The sequence below is a fragment of the Ipomoea triloba genome, chromosome 10, assembly GCF_003576645.1.
Source record: "Ipomoea triloba cultivar NCNSP0323 chromosome 10, ASM357664v1".
Classification (NCBI taxonomy): Eukaryota; Viridiplantae; Streptophyta; class Magnoliopsida; order Solanales; family Convolvulaceae; genus Ipomoea; species Ipomoea triloba.
In genome coordinates this window covers 3,852,550-3,868,041 of record NC_044925.1, presented here as the reverse complement: position 1 = coordinate 3,868,041, position 15,492 = coordinate 3,852,550, and the positions used below count along the sequence as shown (strand labels likewise).

The window sequence follows — 15,492 nt, the reverse complement described above, 5'->3', positions numbered from 1 at the left end:
GCCCTCTATCTGGAAGGATGGGGCCCGGGAGGAGTGGTAAACCAAATGTTCGATGAAATACCCCAACCGAAGAGGATTTAAATTAAATAGCAATGCAGAAATGCTTCTCTAGTGTTCTAAGGTTCTAAGCTAATCAACGCTTAACAATGAAATGAGGGAATCAAGTCAATGCTAATGCCACTCTCGTGGACATTGGTTACCACCAAAATTCTAATCCCATTCTCATAGCAATTAGACTAGGTGAGGCATTTAATCAAGCACATTGTGTGCATAATCCCTTCCAACTTCCTTTTCTCAAGGGCAAGTTAGAAATGTGAAAGGGTTGGCTATGGTGAATCCTTATTCTCATAGGTGAAACTCCAATTTCAAACATCTCTTGCATAATTGGGCCATAATCAAGCAAGAGTCAAGTAATTTCCAAATATCACAATCATCTTCATTCTAAAGGCAATGAAAAACCTAGACTAAGGAATTTAATTCATGTAAGCATTCATACAAGGCAATTCAATTTAAATCCCTGAAGTATTTAACAAACCATAATGAAATTATAAACTAAAACAATTGGAATAATAGGCAATATAATGAAGTTAAATGCAAAAGAAATTTAAGAATTGAAAGAAGAAGTTGAACTCTTGAATGAATAAATAATTTTTGAATATGAAATTGTAGTGAAATTGATAATTACAACGGATAGTTCTTCTCTAAATCTTCTTCAAATCTAATGTAATTGCAATGGATAGATAATCTAATGTGTTTGTGGAGAGAAAACCTAAAGAAGACTTAGAAAAATTGAAAGATAAGTTCAAAATAAAGTCTAACCCTATTTATACTAATGAAATTGCGCCAAAAAAACTACCTCTAGGATGCCTGGTCACGATGGAGGTCACGGCGTGACCTTCATCGTGACCAGACTTGAGCATCGCGGATTCCAGGTCGTCACGCTGCATGTCACGGCGTGACCTGCAGCGTGACGCCTTGGATCCGCAAAGTGGCCTGTAGGTCATGATGGAGGTCACGGCGTGACCTTCATCGTGACCACACAGGCCATTTTCAGATGGTGCTGGTCACGCTGCGGGTCACGGCGTGACCTGCAGCGTGACACAGACCATCTAAAAGCTAACCACGGTGTCACGCTGCAGGTCACGGCGTGACCTCCAGCGTGATACCCTCCCGGTGGCATTTTCTGGCTTATTCTTTGCTTCGATTCTCCGTTGAACTTTGCTATGGTTTTGGCCCTTCATTCTTGGCTCATTTTTGTCTTGAATTCATCCCGATTCGTCTTCATTTTACGCTTCCTCTTGCCTAGGTCCCGGTTTCCAATGATTGAGCCGTAAATACCTGAAATACACTTCTTTCTTGCACAAACACATAATATTCACTTAGAGATTAGTACAATTAAAGCATATTTATATGTTAATTAACGACTTATCAAATTCTCAAAATTTCTTTTGTATTTATATTCATTGTTTATTATTCCAATTGTTTAATCTTCAATTTCATTATGAGTAGTTAAATCCTTTAGGTATTTAAATTGAATTGCTATGTATCAATGCTTATATGAATTGAATTGTTAAATTTAGGTTTTGCATTGCTTTTAGTATGAATGTGATTGTGAAAATAGGAAATTGTTTGACTCTTGTTTGGTTAGGATCCAACCTTTCAAGAAATGTATGGGGTTGGTGTTTCACCTATGAGAATAGGGATTCACCATGACCAATCATTTCCATATTTCTAACTTTCCCTTGAAAAAGGGAAGTTAGAAGGGATTATGCACACAAGGTATTTGATTAAATACCTCACCTAGTCTAATTGATATGGGAATGGGATTAGAACTTTGGTGCTAGCTAGCCCATGTCCACGAGAGTGGCATTGGCATTAACGTGATTCCCTCATTTCATTGTTGAGCAAGGTTTAGCCTAGAACCTTAGAGCATTAAAGAAGTATTTGTACATGGTTATTTGATTTAAATTCTATTCTTTATCATTGTTTAGTACTATAATCAATTGTTTATTTTACAATTATCTCATGCAAACAAACCTATCAATCCGGTTAGCTTTCAAACACTTTATGATGTTGTGTTTAGCCCCTTGCTACCCAAATCCTATCTAGCCATTCCCAAAGGACGACACTCACTAATCAAACCACTAAAATTACAATTTTCATTTCACAACAAAATCACCGTGGTAACTTAATTTTTTTTTAATATAACAATTGAAATTTGATAATAGAACACATTTTTTACAAAAAAAAAAAGAAGGTATATTCTCAAAATAAAAAAAAATGATTATAAAATGTTAAGCTCCTAATTTTTTTAGAAAACTGACATTGTATCTATAGATTTAAAAACAATTAAAATATATATAATTTTTTTTAGAAAACTGACATTGTATCTCTAGATTTAAAAAGAATTAAAAAATATATATAAAGTTACAACATTGATTTCGGAAACCACCAACATCCCATCTTTTATAAAAAATAAAATATATTTAGTATTACATCGTTTGTTTTTTACAACTGATACATATCTATAATTTTTTAAAAGAACATTACAATTATATATAACGATACAATGTCAGGTTGTCACAAATAAATAACACATACTATGATATTATATCAATAAATTAACAAACAATTACAACATCATTTGTCAAAGTAATCAACAATTTTTTAGTCAACATGCCTATATTATAAATAATAAATAAAATTATAGTGTGTCTAATGTTACGTTGTCACAATAAAATGAAGTATTTTTTGAAATAAATTTCAAGGAAAGTTATTGTGCGTCACACTAAAGTGTTGTGTTCTTATGACTTAACATAACTAACTAATATGTTGAGTAAAAAATGTTTTCACAAGTATGTAAACATGTTGCGATATGTGTTATTGTCACTTAAATAATCATTTTAGTGTTATCAAGGTTTATCTTACCTAATATATAATTGGATCCATTTTTATATCATTAAAAGTATAAAATTAAAAAAAATATTTGTTGAAAATTATCAATATACAAAATATTCAACAAAAATGGATATTCTTGAAAACATAAATAATTATTATAATACAAAAAAAAAAAAGATAAATGATACTTGGTTGACAATCCAACATTATACTTCGTATGTTAAAAAATTATTTAAAAGAATTTAGAAAACATTAAATCAATTCATTATTCATATATCAATAATGGATTACATAACTACATTATTATTTTTAAATAATTAAAGTCTTAAATATGAAAAACCCAAAAAAAAAAAAGAAGTTCTAGCAAGTACTTGAAATACCAAAAAAAAAAAAAAAAAAAAAAAAAAAAACTAACCTTACAACATTAACAATTAAAAATAGAAAGAAAACAAGAAAACATAATTTGATTTAATTGAGTAGTCAATTAAGGAAATTATACTTGAATATTATTTGGAGTTTAATGTTGTCACACTCGGTTTGAATAATTTTGAAAAAAAAAAACTTAATAAAAGTAGTGACTATTACGACTAGTGGTTAAGGTACTTGTGCCATACAATATTAGTAAAAATATAAGCAATTATTTAAACTAAGACAACAGTTTTTACAACAAAATCACGGTCGTAACTTAAATTTTTTTAATATAACAATTGAAAATTTGATAATAGAACACATTTTATACAAAAAAAAAATGGTATATTCTTAAAATAAAAAAATGATTATGAAATGTTACGCTCCCAATTTTTTTAGAAAATTGACATTGTATCTCTAGATTTAAAAATAAATGAAAATATATATAAAGCTACAACATTGATTTTGGAAACCACCAACATCCCATCTTTTGAATATAAAAAATAAAATATATTTAGCAATACATCGTTTGTTATTTTACAACCGACACGTATCTATAATTTTTTGAAAGAACATTACAATTATATATAACGATACAATGTCACGTTGTCACAAATAAGTAACACATACTATGATATTATATTAATAAATAAACAAACTATTATAACATCATTTGTCAAAGTAATAAACATTTTTTTAGTCAACATGCCCATATTATAAAGAATAAATAAAATTATAGTGTCTAATGTTACGTTGTCACAATAAAATGAAGTGTTTTTTTGAAATAAATTACAAGGAAAGTTATTGTGTGTCACACTAAAGTGTTGTGTTCTTATGACTTAACATAACTAACTAATATGTTGAGTAAAAAATGTTTTTCACAAGTATGTAAACATGTTGCGATATGTGTTATTGTCACTAGAATAATCATTTTAGTGTTATCAAGGTTTATCTTACTTAATATATAATTGGATCCATTTTTATATAATTGAAAGTATAAAATAAAATAAAAATATTTGTTGAAAATTATCAATATACAGAATATTCAACAAAAATGGATATTCTTGAAAATATAAATATTTATTATCCAAAAAAAAGAAAGATAAATGATACTTGGTTGACGACCCAACATTATACTTCGTACGTTAAAAAATTATTTAAAAGAATTTAGAAAACTTTAAATCAATTCAGTATTCATATATCAATAATGGATTGCATAACTACATTATTATTTTTAAATAATTAGTCTTAAAAATGAAAAAAAAAAAAAAAAAAAAAAAAAAAAGAAACTAACCATACAACATTAACAATTAAAAATAGAAAGAAAACAAGAAAACATAATTTGATTTAATTGAGTAGTCAATTAAGGAAATTATACTTGAATATTATTTGGAGTTTAATGTTGTCACACTCAGTTCGAATAATTTTGAAAAAATAAACTTAGTAAAAGTAGTCACTAATTAAGGTACTTGTGCCATACAACTCACAAGAGATATTAGTAAAAACAAAAGCAATATAATGCTTTTAGTGGCAATTTTTATTTTAATTACAATTTTTTTTAAGAGAAATTTATGATTCGAAATTTCACAAATTGACTAAAATCGGCAAATAAATTCTATCAAAATTATTGAAGTTAAAGTTGATTTGAACTATATTATTCATTTCTAGTTATTGTCTTATTTACCTATTTCTACAAGTGTATTATTACACTGATTCTGTTTACCTTTCTCGTATGCTGGAGAACTAAGTTTTATTTTTTTAAAGCTAAAAAAAATGAATTTATTTAAGAGTTTCGGCAACTAATGATATGAATATAATATGGTTGCAGCTGATTTGCAAGGGAAGTATTTTTTTTATAAAAATATTGCCATTAAAAATTAAATGCCAGCATCATATCCTAGCTAAAAACCAAGCATGGGCAGCATATTGGATGACCTTTAATTTGCCACAAGCTACACATACTTGTTTATTTTTGTCTAGCTATCAGTGATTACACTTTCATGGAACAAATGGTAAGAAACTCTCAAAATATATATTTCTCATTTGCAAGTCACTGCGGGAACTTGCTTTCCGGTCAATGTAGGTTTCACATTTGAACAAAGAGACTTTGCAGCTCCTCCTTTGAATGTCAAATTAATTTCACCAATTTCAACTCCTTCACATGGCACCCCACTACTGCATGCAAGGATCACTGCTTCCTCTGTTGCAGAAGTACCTTTTATGTTCCTATAGCTTACCTTACTTATCTTTACGAGTGACGGTTTCTATAAATAAAAATAAAACAAGCTAAGTATTAATAAAATTATCCATCATAAAGGAAGTCATAGAAAAAAAAATGTTTAACTCACCATAGGTAAAGTATGTGTTACATACCTGTTTTGAGCATTCGTTATTTGGGCAGTATTCTTGATCAATCACAATTGGATTTTTGACGTCTTTCATATCTATATTCTCATAATGTATATCAGTTACGACTCCAGGATGAGAATTAGGCCATGTTTTAATTCTGACACCGTTATCTGTACCAACAAATTTGGAGTCTTTTACAAAGACACCCTTCACAGGCTCTTCACCCGGGGTCTTGCCAAGGCTTCCCACACTGATGCCGTGTCCTGGCCCACATGTCACACCAGTGATGTGAAGGTTTTCTAGCCCATCACCAATGGATATGCAATCGTCTCCAGTTCCTATAACAGAATCTTTAACCGTAACATCCTTTATTTTTGCAATATGAATTCCATCTGTATTGGGACTATCCGCTGGCGCTTTAACAGTGAACTTCTCAAACGTTAAGTTATTGCCACCAAAAACATTGACGTGGAATAATTTACTGTTTAGAGTAGTTATGTCTCGGATGACCGAATTTTTCATGAAATTGAAGCTCAAATTCTGTAAAGATTTAAAAAAAATTATTAGTTAATATATCCGTTGTTTATATATATAAAAAAAGAATTTACACATGATAAATACAGACTTACGTTAGGCAACTTATCACTTTTAAAACCTTTGTCTTTAGCGGCATAAACTTGTACATTTCCTTGGCCATCAAGAGTGCCACCACCCGAGAGTGTGAAATGATCTACGTATTCAACCGTTAGCCATTCCCTTTTGCCATCCATATCATTAGGATTAGGAGGGGCCTTCAAGGTAGCCTGAATCTGGAGCTCAACTGGGGCTTTGCATGGACCCTTAAGTAGAGCTTGTTTCATTTCGAAAGTGCCTTTTGGGATCACAATGGTGCTGGGAGTTGTAGCTGCACATGCTTCTGTCCAAGCTTTCAACAATTCCTACGCCATTAAAATTTTATCCATAATCAAATATGATCATGTATATATGAACCTTCAAGTATTTATTTAAATTACTTAAAATTCCAAATAAAGGAGATATGAGCCCTTATCCCGAAATATGAATAAACAGCACATGAGCATAGTTCTTTCCCCACAGATGTTGAAACACAGATAGGGTGGCTTACAAAGCTTAATGAAACAAATGGGTTCTGCAAAGGATATGATGGGTATGTTTGGTGGTGGGGATAAGTGAATTCTCACATACTAAACCTGATTGTAGGCCTACATCAATTCAAGCAAGCTACCTGGATAAGGATTAAGGAATACAATTTCTTTCTTTTCCTATTTTCTGTTCCTTAAAACACAATTCTAAAAAAAAAAAAAACTTACCGGACTAATATCTACACCGGCTTTTGCAGCAACTTTGATATCAGCACTCTCTCCAAGATGCGCTAGCAAGAATAATACAAATGTGAAGTTAAATGTGAAGGCACAATAAATTATTGTATTCATTTTTCTGTTTGTTGCTCAGATTTTAGTATTATTGTGTTCTTTTGGATGATTGATATAAGATCTTAATGTTAAGGTATTTATAGTGTTGTTAAAACTATTCCCCACANTAAATTATTGTATTCATTTTTCTGTTTGTTGCTCAGATTTTAGTATTATTGTGTTCTTTTGGATGATTGATATAAGATCTTAATGTTAAGGTATTTATAGTGTTGTTAAAACTATTCCCCACACAAGTAGTTAAATAATGGTTCTTACTTTTTTCCATAGCTATTATTGTGTGGTTTTGAATATATGGGTGATATTACTTTTAGCTAGTTTTTTTGTAATTCTTTACTAAAAGGGGTGTTTACTCATTAATTATTATTTTGTTATTAGGTTATTCATAACTATATACGGAGTACATTTTAATTTTAACTATGCATTGTTTTTATCTACTTGAGGGCATTGTATTACTAGTAGTGTAACCCCTCGGTTTTTGCGACAAAGTTAAGGTTCGAGAATATATATTTTTAAGCTATGACATTTATGAGAAGGTCTCTCGGTGTTCGAAAGAATTTTTTTTTTTGAGACTAGTTATTAATAAGTTACGATCTACGTACCGGTCACGAACCGTAAAATTTTAAGGACGTATATTCAGTTCGAATTTTCCTAGAAATTTGATTATTAAGTATGATACGATTAAGCCTGAACTTCTCGTTAGTCCAAGTGAAATTTTAAACGGACTGTAAGGGGTAAAATTGTTACGGACTCTGTACCTATATTTCGCGAGATACCGAAAAATTCTCAATTTTAGTGATTATCGACGGGATTATTTTTAGGATAATTTTGGTGTTAGGATTTTCCCGAATTAAGCTATAATCCTCCGAACTTTCATCTGATTTAAACCCAAACTGGCAAAATAAATTAAGATCTTCAAGGAGACACCATAGGGAGTTGACATGTGGCACTCAAAATCCCCACTTGGATTGGATCATTAATGGCATGTCATATAGGTATGGGAATGTTGCACTTGTTACTTAATTCTCAAGCCAAACTCACATCATCTCTCTCTCATCTCTCCCATTCCCTCTCCCATTTTCGAAAATACAAAGGAAAGAAAGAAGAAGGAAAATCTTAGTCTTCTGACTTTGTGATCCAAGAACTCCCTAGCTATCTCTTCAACTCAAAGTGCTCTATTGTAGGTAATAACTTTGGTTTGTTCGGTTAAATCCCTCCTAGAACTTAAGCTTAAACTTAAGGTTCATGAAAATATTGTTGTTATGGTGATATTTTTAGGATCTTTGATGAAGGACTCCAAGGAAGGCATCATCAACTCTTACGGTTTTTTTTTTTTTTAGGTTTCTACAAAGGTAAGGAATCCCTTAAGTTGGTTTAGTCACTTGAAGGTGATCAAATGCTAGTAAATTATGTGACTAGGAATTTTATGTGAAAATTATGTGTTAAGTTTATGGATCTACAAGTTGGCTCAAAGAAACTACACTTTAATGTTTAGTAATTTTTGGTATGCATGTTCATAGTTAATTTATGCATGTATATGTTGTGTTTATGTCCATATAGGCTTATACTTGTGAAAATATTGAAAAATATAGTAAAGATAGTCTCTGGCAGTAACTTCCGAGATTTATTGGGAAAAATTGGTAAGGTATTTTGATCCTATTTTTTTTAGACATGTAGTTCTATAAGTGTAGAACCTGCATATAAAATTTCATAATGATCGGAGTAGTATAAGTATGGTTTTCGAATTTTTCTCCAAAACTGGTCCAGAGAGAAAATAATTCTGGACAGCACACTGCCGAGGGAAAAAATGGAATTTTCTGTCTTTATTCGCGGATCAAAATGACCAAAACTTTTTACGGACATCAAGTACTATAAGTTGGGGTTCTACCATAAAAATTTCAAGTGAAAAAGAGTTCGGGAACTATCTTTACCGGCTCAATCTTTCTGACTGCGCCAAGCTGAAATTTCTGGCAGATTTGGGTGGACGTGGCCTTGGACGCGCATCCATCGACGCCCAGAGTTACGGCGTCACGGCCGAAAGGCCGGACGCGGACACGGACGCGCGTCCGTGGGCGCCCAGTTTCGGCGCCATTTACCGAACGTGCGGACGCGGCTCGGACGCACACGTCCGCTGTGCGTCCGCAGCTACGGCCAACCGCGAGTCCGTGCGACGCGGCCTCGTTTTCGACTTGTTTGACCAAACTTTTTCCCGATGTTTTTAATCCCGAGTGTTATGATGTTTGAAAGGCCTACGGGCAAAAGAGATCTATTTTTGAAAGAAATATCTGTTTTGGAAAAATTATGTACATCACTTTAGAAGAAAATATTGTTGTTGAGAAATAAGTACAACTCTTGTAACTTGAGGAATTGTGTTGGAAAGCCTATGAGTAAATAAAAATGTTTATAAAACTTACGTCGAAAGAACATATGCTATTTTGGTAAACAGGTTGTCAAAACCTTATTTTTGAGGAAAATACTACTTTTAAGGAGTGAGTACATTACATGATAAAAACGAGAAAATGACGATTGAAAAGCCTGCGGGCACTGAGAGTATTTTGAAAATCCTTCTTGGGCTGATGAGATAACCGATTTCAACTAATGGACTCAAATAAGAAATATGTCCAAAAGAAATGATTTGAGAAAGAAAAATGAAAGGAAGAATCATGTTTTCAAACCCTTAGTTTCTAAAGCGAGTTGAGGAGGACCTTGATTGACCCACGGGTGGCTTTAAGTGCCATGGCCCAGTGGTCGTTGTGGATATTGTATGACCAGTTCATACTGCAGGGCGAAGTCTATTCGTCGATATGTTATAGTGTATGACCAGTTCATACTGCAGGGTGAAGTCTATTCGCCGGGTACTATATAACTCGTAGGATGAGGTATTCCTATGGGGGTGTGCACACTTAAGGTATAGTTACTCTAGAAGTCCGGGTAGGTGTAGTTTTTATGGACCTAGCTGGGCCAGCTAGGAATCATTTTAACGAACCTTACGTCCAGGGGATCAGTGTTAGACCGGGTGATGACCACTGAACCCGAGTTCGATGATCCAAGTGGTCAGAGTGGGAGTTATGAGAATGCTCCAAAGGCCTCACGCTTACTAAGAAGAAACTAAGGAAGTTTTAAAGATGAGAAAAGAGTTACTCTGTAACGACTTGAGAAGGAAATGATTCTATCCAAAATGTGACGAATTTTGAGCACGGAAATGTGCTGTTGAACCTCCTTTTGAGTTAAAATGAGGGAACTACTGGAAACGAAATATTTTACAAACTTGTCTGAAAAACAGAAAAATGTGTTTTAAGTGGCAATGATGCCGGTGCCTTTATATGAGAAAAGTTTACGTGTTGAGTTAGCTTTACACCTTATATTATGTTATCTAGTATTGATAACCTGATTGCAGGTAGAGCTATAACTCGTGGGTAAATTTTACAACTTACAAATTATTATATTTTCGAAACCTTTGTCTACTTTTGAGTGACAATAGATTTCCTTACTTAGCCGTCGTGCTAACTACACTTCATTGTGTACCTTATCAGATGAAGTCTAGCGTGGGTATGCCCCTGCTTCTGTTTCTGATCCTCCAGCTCTGGCTCATGCTTCTGTCCCAGTTGTACTCTTGATCCCGTTCCTATCCCTGTTCAATCAGTGGTACCCATTTTGGTTTCCTGCCTTCGTTAATCCGTTATGCCTCAAGAGAAAAGTCAAGTCCGACCTTTTTGTACATATCTTTTGTAGCCATGGTAGTACTAACATGGCTAGTGTACATATCTTTTGTAGCCATGGTAGTACTAACATGGCTAGTAAGAATATCTTTTGTAGCCATGGTAGTACTAACATGGCTAGTAAGAACGGGAATAGTCCAAACTCTAGTACTAACATGGCTAGTAAGAACGGGAATAGTCCAAACTCTCTGTTGATGGGTTGTAAGAAACTCTTATATATATATATATATATATATATATATTCGTGGCTAGTATAGCTACTCTTTTGCTGCATGTATATAAGATTATGTTGGATTTTGACGATAAGAAACACGATCCTTGTCTTTAGTCTGTTAGCCTGTGCACCTAGAGTGAACTCTATCTGTATTCGAGTGGGGTTCAGTCTGGGTGTGGCGGTAACTACTCCGGAGATACGGCATAGCCGAACCGGGGTGTTACAAGTAGCATCCTTGAAATGGTATTAGTGACATAAATTTGAATTGAAAAAAATAATGTTGTTATTCTTATAAATATAAATAGAAAATTTCACTTTTGATCAAATGACTATTACGATATTGTTAATCGCAGTACACGAGTTACAAAACTGTTAATTTAATATTTTAATTATTCATCAAATTTTTTTCAATTTCAATACTCTAATCAAATTGCCGGCTATATCTCATCGAAAAAAAATTAATTAACCACAAGCACGATATATATACATACATACATATATATATGTATATATATATATATATGTATGTATGTATGTATGTATATGTATACACATACATACATACATACATACATACATACATATATATATATATATATACATATATATATATATATATATATATATATATATATGTATATATATATATACATATATATATATATACATATATATATATATATATATATATATATATATATATATATATATATATATATATGTACTCGAGTTGGATCGGAAGAAGGCTTTCTTTCAAAAGCAGTTTGATACCATATGCTAAAGCTTGAAGAATTCCTAAAGGACCTTCGTGGATATTTCCCTTTTTAACCAAACAATTACTGGTAAAAATAGGGACAAGTATCTATATGATCCCATAGACTTCTTTGACTTTTACGAATTCAAATCCGGAAAAGGAATGGATAGCCTTGATTTGTGTTGTATCAATTATCATTTCAACGATCAACATCCCCCATAATGATATCTATGCTACCTAGTATCGTCATAATATCAGCCAATTTCATTCTTTTAATGACCTGAGGAAGAATTTGCAAATTGATCAAATCCAGTGGATGAATTTTTCATCTCCAAGGAAAAACGATCTGATTTCCTATCAGAAAATTCTCAATTCTCCCTTTGGAGCTTCGACTCTCACATGAAGTTCTTGCTGCGATACTTCAAAAATAGGAGAGATTTTTTTAGCAATGAATCGGTAGTCAAAATCATTCCATTGGGGATGTTTTACTCTATCAAAATGTCGAATTTCTAAATTCTCATAAGCCCCTCGGAATTCCTTCCCGGGCATGTTGAATCATTTTTATGGATTCTTCCATTTTGCTGATTCTTACTAAATAATATATATATATATATATATATATATATATATATATATATATATTTGCTCTACAAGTTCAGTCTCTGAACCACCACATCTCACCATTGACCAAAACTCAACTGTCATTCACAAAGTATTTTGTATTTGTCCAAGCTAAGAGCATCCTCAATAGTCGAAGATTTTGCATAATTTTTTAGAATCCAAGTAAGAAAGGTGAAGGAAGAGAAAAGAGAAAAAAAAACAGGAAAAAGAAAAATGAAAAAACAATTAAGAAGGGTGGTTGGCCACCCTCAACGCGCCTAGTGAGCGCGTGTAGTATGCGCGCTCACTATGTGCTGCTAATACGCTTAACTTGCACTAATTGCAAATTTCTTTTTTCAATTTGTGGGACTCACTTCTGGGGACAAAAAAAAAAAGAAGAAAAAACACTCTTGCAACAATCCAAATTTTCTCTCTCCAACCCACTCTCAATTCCACCTTGGATCAGACCTCCTAAAAAAAATTGAGTTAAAATCCCTATTGAGATGCTCTAAGTGCCAACAAAACTTTCAGAGTTCTCGAGGAGCGTCTTCAAAACTTGTGAGGTCGTATCTTTCCATAGTAAAACTAAAAGCTGCTAGAGTTTTGAACTTTCCAGATAGCACAATCTAGAATCCTCTTTGTTCTTCTCTTTCTTCTTCATGTGCTGCTTCTCTTATTAGGGTTCATACAAATTAGAATAGGTTATAATCAACTTTACCCTTTTCGCTACATAAACATGAAAAGACGAAATTGTACTCTTGTGATTAAACATTATATGGTGAATTAAACTTTTTCGATGAGTTTTAGCCGATAAATTGACTCGAGTAACTGAAATTGGGAAAAATTGAATACTTATAATATTAAATTGACAATTTTAAAATTCGTGGACTACAATTATTTAAACTAATACAACAGTTTTTACAACAAAATCACGTTCGTAATTTACAGGTTTTTAGTATAACAATTGAAAATATGATAATAGAACACATTTTATACCCAAAAAAAAATGGTATATTCTTAAAATAAAAAAACTGATTATGAAATAATGTTACTCTCCCAATTTTTTTAGAAAACTGACATTGTATCTCTAGATTTAAAAATAATTAAAATATATATAAAGCTACAAAATTGATTTTGGAAACCACCAACATCCCATCTTTTGAATATAAAAAATAAAATATATTTAGCAATACATCGTTTGTTTTTTTACAACCGACCCGTATCTATAACTTTTTGAAAGAACATTACAATTATATATAACGATACAATGTCAGGTTGTCACAAATAAGTAACACATACTATGATATTATATCAATAAATTAACAAACTATTACAACATCATTTGTCAAAGTAATAAACAATTTTTTTAGTTTACATGCCTATATTATAAAGAATAAATAAAATTATAGTGTCTAAGGTTACGTTGTCACAATAAAATGAAGTATTTTTTTGAAATAAATTACAAGGAAAGTTATTGTGTGTCACACTAAAGTATTGTGTTCTTATGACTTAACATAACTAACTAATATGTTGAGTAAAAAATGTTTTCACAAGTATGTAAGCATGTTGCGATATGTGTTATTGTCACTTAAATAATCATTTTAGTGTTATCAAGATTTATCTTACCTAATATATAATTGGATCCATTTTTATATAATTAAAAGTATAAAATAAAAAAAATATTTGTTGAAAATTATCAATATACCAAATATTCAACAAATATGGATATTCTTGAAAATATAAATAATGATAATCCAAAAAAAAAAAAGAGAAGATAAATGATACTTAGTTGACGATCCAACATTATACTTCGTACTTGTAGAAATTGGTAAATTAGACAATAACTAGAAACGAATAATATAGTTCAAATCAACTTTAACTTCAATAATTTTGATAGAATTTATTTGCCGATTTTAGTCAATTTGTGAAATTTCGAATCATAAATTCTCTTAAAAAAAAAATTGTAGTTAAAATAAAAATTGCCAATAAAAGCATTATATTGCTTTTGTTTTTACTAATATCTCTTGTGAGTTGTATGGCACCGACTACTTTTATTAGTTTTTTTTCAAAATTATTCGAACTGAATGTGACACATTACTCCAAACTATTCAAGTATAATTTCCTTAATGGACTACTCAATTAAATCAAATTATGGTTTCTTGTTTTCTTTCTTTAATTGTTAATTTGTGTTAGTTTCTCTTCATTTTTTTTTTTTTTCATTTTAAGATTAATTATTTAAAATAATATGTAGTTATGTAATCCATTATTGATATATGAATAATGAATTGATTTTAAAGTTTTCTAATTCTTTAAATAATGCTTTAACTACAATAATTTTTAGAGAATTTATGATTCGAAATTTCACAAATTGACTAAAATCGGCAAATAAATTCTATCAAAATTATTGAAGTTAAAGTTGATTTGAACTATATTATTCGTTTTTAGTTATTGTCTAATTTACCAATTCTACAAGTGTATTATTACACTGATTCTATTAACCTTTCCGTATGCCGGAGAAGGAGTTTTATTATTTTAAAGCTAAAAAAATGAATTTATTTAAGAGTTTTGGATAATATGGTGCAGCTGATTTGTAAGGGAAGTATTTTTCATAAAAATATTGCAAAGAAAATTAAAGCCAAAAACATCATATCCTAGCTAAAAACCAAGCATGGGCAGCATATTGGATGGCCTTTAATATGCCACAAGCTACACATACTTGTTTTTTTTGTCTAACTATCAGTGACTACACTTTCATGTAAAAAATGGTAAGAACTCTCAAAATATATATTTCTCATTTGCAAGTCACTGCGGGAACTTGCTTTCCGGTCAATGTAGGTTTCACATTTGAAAAGAGACTTTGCAGCTCTCCTTTGAATGTCAAATTAATTTCACCAATTTCAACTCCTTCACATGGCACCCCACTACTGCATGCAAGGATCACTGCTTCCTCTGTTGCAGAAGTACCTTTTATGTTCCTATAGCTTACCTTACTTATCTTTACGAGTGACGGTTTCTACAAATAAAATAAAACAAGCTAAGTTTTAATAAAATCATCCATCATCAAAGAATCATAGAAAAAAAAAGTTTAACTCACCCATACCA

General features: G+C 31.4%; 1 protein-coding gene across 2 annotated transcripts in view; it reads right to left on the bottom strand.

Moving 5' to 3' along the window:
* Positions 1-5,194: 5,194 nt before the first annotated feature.
* The window catches only part of LOC116032023 (polygalacturonase-like), a 13,007-nt gene continuing 2,709 nt past the window's right edge, over positions 5,195-15,492 (bottom strand). The window contains exons 1-4 of one of the 2 annotated variants that reach the window (XM_031274409.1): positions 6,984-7,134; positions 6,285-6,593; positions 5,680-6,195; positions 5,195-5,570 (exon numbers count right to left, since the gene is read on the bottom strand). In XM_031274409.1, the coding sequence (XP_031130269.1) occupies positions 5,346-5,570; positions 5,680-6,195; positions 6,285-6,593; positions 6,984-7,106 (1,173 nt within the window). In that variant the 5' untranslated portion in view covers positions 7,107-7,134 and the 3' untranslated portion in view covers positions 5,195-5,345. Of the gene's footprint in view, positions 5,571-5,679; positions 6,196-6,284; positions 6,594-6,983; positions 7,135-15,492 lie in introns of those variants that run through there. The other variant, XM_031274410.1, reaches the window with a different exon arrangement.